The 5,000-nt window shown below is 46.5% G+C and overlaps 3 protein-coding genes across 3 annotated transcripts in view; 2 read left to right on the forward strand and 1 right to left on the reverse strand.

Annotated features, from left to right (window-relative positions):
* Positions 1–2,769, reverse strand: part of CND03110 (conserved hypothetical protein) — a 3,033-nt gene extending 264 nt beyond the window's left edge. Inside the window, exons 1-8 of the mRNA XM_024657018.1 lie at positions 2,252–2,769; positions 2,079–2,195; positions 1,831–2,022; positions 1,529–1,776; positions 1,061–1,473; positions 908–999; positions 805–857; positions 1–755 (exon numbers count right to left, since the gene is read on the reverse strand). The exon at positions 1–755 is cut by the window's left edge and continues 264 nt beyond it. Coding sequence (XP_024512650.1) covers positions 1–755; positions 805–857; positions 908–999; positions 1,061–1,473; positions 1,529–1,776; positions 1,831–2,022; positions 2,079–2,195; positions 2,252–2,589 — 2,208 coding nt within the window. The 5' untranslated portion in view covers positions 2,590–2,769. The remainder of the gene's footprint in view (positions 756–804; positions 858–907; positions 1,000–1,060; positions 1,474–1,528; positions 1,777–1,830; positions 2,023–2,078; positions 2,196–2,251) is intronic.
* Positions 2,770–3,083: 314 nt separating this feature from the next.
* On the forward strand, positions 3,084–4,348 carry CND03120 (conserved hypothetical protein). Its single transcript, XM_570184.2, has 4 exons — positions 3,084–3,181; positions 3,243–3,375; positions 3,436–3,672; positions 3,725–4,348. The coding sequence occupies exons 1-4, from the start codon at positions 3,162–3,164 to the stop codon at positions 4,286–4,288; spliced, it is 954 nt and encodes a 317-aa protein (XP_570184.1). The 5' UTR covers positions 3,084–3,161; the 3' UTR covers positions 4,289–4,348.
* Positions 4,349–4,531: 183 nt separating this feature from the next.
* Positions 4,532–5,000, forward strand: part of CND03130 (peroxin19 Pex19p, putative) — a 1,357-nt gene continuing 888 nt past the window's right edge. The window contains exons 1-2 of the mRNA XM_024657019.1: positions 4,532–4,676; positions 4,734–5,000. The exon at positions 4,734–5,000 is cut by the window's right edge and continues 434 nt beyond it. Of these exons, the coding sequence (XP_024512649.1) occupies positions 4,595–4,676; positions 4,734–5,000 (349 nt within the window). The 5' untranslated portion in view covers positions 4,532–4,594. The remainder of the gene's footprint in view (positions 4,677–4,733) is intronic.

The raw sequence follows: 5,000 nt of genomic DNA on the forward strand, positions 1-5,000 counted from the left end.
CGGCTTCTTTCTCTCCTTCTCAGAAACGCAAGATTCCCCTTCCTTGCTGATTTCAATATCTTCGAACTGTCTTTCCAATGCGTCGTCCGCCAAGCCATCTCCCAGAAAGAACTTCATCAAAGCGCCAGAAAACCCGGAGAAAAGCGTGACTCCTTCGACGTCAGACTTAGTAGGCTTGGGCGTCCCCTCGGCTCTTGATGCTAGATTCCAGTAAACCATTTCTGGCAACGGGTATCCCGCTTCTTCAAATCTTCTCTTCATGGTCTCGTGTTCCGTTTCTCCGTATTTGCCTTTCACTGCTTGATCGAACTGCATATCTGAGAAGACGAAAAGCTTCTTGACCATGTATTCGGGAGCTAGTTCATTTTTTTTCGCGGTAGTCAAGATGAGTTCATAGGTCTTGTAGAATTCAGTTGACATGCCCCAATGAGCTTTCGAAAGCTGAGACGCCCTTTCAGCTAGAGGTAAATCAGGGTCGATGTACTCGCAAGCAGGATCAGTGGAAAACGTGAAGAATCGGCCTTGCCAAGGAGGTGACGCAAGTTCCGAGAGAAGAAGAGTGAGGGCAATGCAAGGTAAAAGAGGCGGAGGATTTTGAGGTGAACCCTGATCCAGTGAGCCCATTGATCCAGAAACATCGGCAATAGCGATGCAGTTGGAAATATCGTCGGAAGAGCTTGATCTGATAGAGTCGACAAGGGTAGACCATTGCAAATCGGCAAGTCGCTTGGCAACCGGGGATTTGCCTCGTATTGCTAGACTTCATCAATATACGCATGGAAGTTATAATTGAAACCACCTCACCGTTGTATAGCAGTTCATGAGGCATAAGACTGGCTCCAGAAACAGTGGCGAGACTGGCGTTTTCATAAGTTTTGCGCATGGGGAAGGAAAATGCAAGTCTTACCCCTGAGATACCCGGTCCAAGTAAGCGGTGAATCCTTGTTGGTCGTGGGCCATAAACGCCTCTGCATTGCGAGCCATTGATCTAGAAGGAACCTAACACTCGAGTCACAGACTGATCATACAATAATCTTTATGCTTAAGAACAGAAACGCACCCTATTGTAATCGAACTTCCAAGATCGGTTGGACATCGCAACCTCCGGGATCGCAAGTGCCTTCCTCAGCGGTGTCAAGACCTCCTTTTGCAGCTTCTGTCTTGCCCAGCTGACATCATCGCCCGGGTAAAATAGTATTGCAAGAGCAGTGGCAATGTGAAGCTGTTTATCAGCAGATTTGCCAGGGGTTGGTGCCCATTTGGCTGCAAAAGACATGTTGGAAATATGAGGTGCCACAATGACATGATCGCCCCCTAAACAGTCTTGCTCATTGTATTTGACGAGCAATTTGAGATCTTCTTCCAGATAGCGGTGAAAAATTCTCAGAACGGTGATATACAAGGCTTGAAACTTCTTGTCGTTCGTGAGAGCGTCTTGAAGACGAGAAGAGAGCAAATGATGTTTATCGGACACTGCTGTAACGTTAACCGACGACCCACGAATAGTACCATAAGGAAAAAGCCTCACAGGTTGGGGCCTTCCACAACTTCGCCTGAAAATCATCAGCATCCTTTTTCTCGCGTTTTTTAGCTTCAACGATGATTTTAAAAAAGCCTTGACGATCTCGTTTGGAGGTCGTGCGACCTTGAATTCGAGACTGCTTGAATAAGTCGGCAGAAATATTAGGCGCCAAAGTTTCATCCACAGCGGTGAGCTTGCCTGAGAAAGAAGTGCTTAGTTGGTTATTGATATGTAAAATGAGGAGATCCAGAAGACTAGCAAACTGAATTAGCTCTTAAACAAGATTCTAGTTTTCAGCGCAAACCTACTCATTGAAGGTTCCATGAGGCCTCGAGGAATATTGATTTGGAATTTCTTCTCCCAAATCAATATTCCCCTCATCATCAAGTTCCAGAATATCGCCTTCTTTCAACTGCTGCTTCTCTCTTTTCTGCCGTTTCCTAGATACTTTCTTTTCGCTGATGGGCGGCGGACATGTGTGATCCACAATGAGATGCAGGCTGTAGAAACGGGAATTAGGCTAGTACGACAGGTTCGGCTCCAGGCAGTAACTTACTTCTCTATAAAAGTACGCGGATGCTCGTCCCAAAGCCAAGCCAGTGCTCGATAGAACCCATCTTTGTAACCTTTCCCCTCGTGGATGGATCTCGAATGGAAGATGATTTTAAGCGTTCTAGCGCTGTTTGTAAGCCCATGTGATGATAGATGCGCATCCGTTTATGAACTCACGCCAAGGAATCCTCTGTCCACGCCGCCTCGAGAAGCTTGTAGAGTCGATCAGATGCAATGCCAGGAGCCAGATCAAAAAACAAATCAACCAGCGGGGAGTCTGTAGTTTTGTGAGCCAGCGCACCTTTCTCGGTCAAGGTGTCGGGTATATTTTTGAGTGCCTCTATGAAAGGGTGGGAGCTGGTGCCAGGAACTTCTGCCGACTGAGTGAAAGGGGGCTGTGACCGAGTGGGAATGAGTTGATCAATAGCTTGACCAGGTGGTAAGTCAAGCAACCCTAAGAAGGCTGATGGCAATGCCCATTTACTAAGCTGAGGTACTTCGGATTCTGCTAGCATGTCTCGTGTGAATCAATGGATATATGGAAAGAGGAGGCGAAGACGCAAACTGCCAGCAGATAACCACAGTTCGAAAGTGTGAGAAGAGAAATCGGAAAAGCTGGCTGATGATAATCACGTTTGCAAGAAGAAAAACGATACTTGAGGTTACTGCAGGGCGGAGAGAGTGAGTAATGATGCGGAAGACCAAGCAATCAATGAGGACAGAACAGGCCTGCGTACAAAAGATCACCGCATCGAAGGAATGACAAGCTCAAGATACAAACATATTATGGCTTAAGATGTAAATGCGACGTAGTTACGTTTCGATGGGCCGCGTAGCGTATCAGTCAATTGAAATATCGATTCAACCTGCCTTTCGAGGCGCGCGGTCAAATCCCATTCCTTGATCTACTTTTTGTATTATTTATTTTTTGCCACTGAATTTTCTCTACACCGACGTGGGGCTCCGCACATGGCTACAAGTAAATCTTGAAAAATTGTGAAGCGACCTGTTCTCACAGGGTGTTTGTCTTGCATTCTGCGTTGTATTTCACCATTTACCTGCTTCCTGACATATTATATTCGTCAATATGTCCATGCTAAGGACCATGTGAGTACATCCTCAAGAAGCAGTATCGTCAAAGAGCATGCTAACTTTCGTTTACCATCAGCAAGCCTAAAAACGCTCGTGTCAAGCGTGCTTTGGAGAAGAGAGAGCCTCAGATTGTAGAAAATGACAAGACAGCTATCTTTGTCCGCGGTCAAAACTCAAGTGACAAAGTTCGAAATGTCATGAAGGATCTTGTAAGTGTTTTCCTACTTGTCGATATCTTCGCTTTTCATTGATTGTCTGTTCCATTGCAGTACTCTCTCAAGAGACCTCATGCCATCAACTTTTCCCGAAAGAACGACATCCATCCCTTTGACGACGCCTCCTCTCTTGAGTTTTTTGCCGGAAAAAATGATGCGAGTCTGTTTGTAACTGGCCTTCACAGCAAGAAGCGCCCGCACAACCTGGTGTTCTCTCGAATGTTCGACGGTCGTGTGTTGGATCAAATTGAGCTTGGTGTTGAAGGGTTCAAGGCCATGTCTGAATTTCCTGTAAGTGTCTTTACAGTTCGTCGCATTTCAACGCTCACAACGTTTGCTGCAGACTCTTAAATCTTCTCTCGGTGTGAAACCAATGATGGTCTTCCATTCTGACCTATTCGACACCCACCCCACCTATCAGCAGCTCAAATCTCAGCTCCTTGACTTGTATAACGGTCACCCCATCACCGAAGCGCCATTGCTTACCACTTTGGAACATGTCATCTCTATTACTGCTGGACCCGTGTCTGACACGACTCCTCTTCCTCAAGTTCACTTCCGGGTCTACACTGTTAAGCTCATCCCTTCTGGTACTCGTGTGCCCCGAATCCAGCTTACGGAGATGGGTCCTTCAATCGACTTTGTTGTCAGAAGACTCCAAGAACCTGATGAAGAAATGATGAAAGCAGCTCTTAAGAGGCCCAAGATTGCCAAGAGCGATGTTGAGAAGGGTCTGGGAAAGAAGAGGAAGAATATCGAGACTGACGAAATGGGAGATAAGGTTGGCAGAATACACATAGGCAAGCAGGATCTGGCAAAGATGCAGGGTAGAAAGATGAAGGGGCTGAAGGTCAGGGATGGGAAGAAGAGGAAGACATCTGGGGCCGACGGCATGGATGAGGACTAGATTTCTGTTGTAACTATTTATGCATAGCTTATATTCGAGTTTTGTTATGTGCTCGTGTTATCTGGCTAAAAGTTTTGCATGAAACTAAGCACGAAAGTGTCAGAGTATCTCTGTACAAGACTTTTTTGCAGCTTACTACGTAGCTGAATTGAATACGTAAACACCGGTTAGTTGTAGCAAGAGCTTCCGGCGACTGGGATGATACAACGAATCGCTAGTGCACAACGAACAAAAGCGAGCTCCGTTTTTTGTCAGTTACTTAGTAAACTTATAGATTGTCTTATATCCTCGCCGCCGTCGCATATAATGGATGAGTCTTCAAAGCACCAATATAGGGATCCCCAAGTCGATGAAGAGGAGGAAGAGGAGGATCTGTCCGACCTTGACAGTGAGATGATCCCCGCTACCGATGCGCTTATGGCATTTGCTAACAATACTACAACAGATGTCCTCGAATCATTCCAAAATTCTCGCCCGTCTGCTTCTACCCTTCAGAGAGACGCGTCATTACCTTCTGCAACACAACCCAGACCGTCAACTCCACCACCGGGGGAGGATGACGAAGATTTCGAAGCCTCTTTGATGCAAGGAATGGAATCACTCTTGCGTCAACTAGCAGGTGATCATCCTCCGGGAGTTATGCCTGACATAGGAGGCGACGGTAGCTCAAAGCCGACTGATCCTAGGATGGGTAGTTCCGGGTCAGTAGAGC

Source organism: Cryptococcus neoformans (assembly GCF_000091045.1).
Source record: "Cryptococcus neoformans var. neoformans JEC21 chromosome 4 sequence".
Taxonomy (NCBI): Eukaryota; Fungi; Basidiomycota; class Tremellomycetes; order Tremellales; family Cryptococcaceae; genus Cryptococcus; species Cryptococcus deneoformans.

What these genes read in the sequence shown, in the direction of transcription:
- CND03120 (XM_570184.2), top strand. Translation starts at nt 3,162, where the DNA reads ATGTCCATGCTAAGGACCAT. An exon ending in GAAATGTCATGAAGGATCTT is followed by an intron (nt 3,376 to 3,435) that starts GTAAGTGTTTTC and finishes GTTCCATTGCAG; the next exon opens with TACTCTCTCAAGAGACCTCA. An exon ending in AGGCCATGTCTGAATTTCCT is followed by an intron (nt 3,673 to 3,724) that starts GTAAGTGTCTTT and finishes CGTTTGCTGCAG; the next exon opens with ACTCTTAAATCTTCTCTCGG.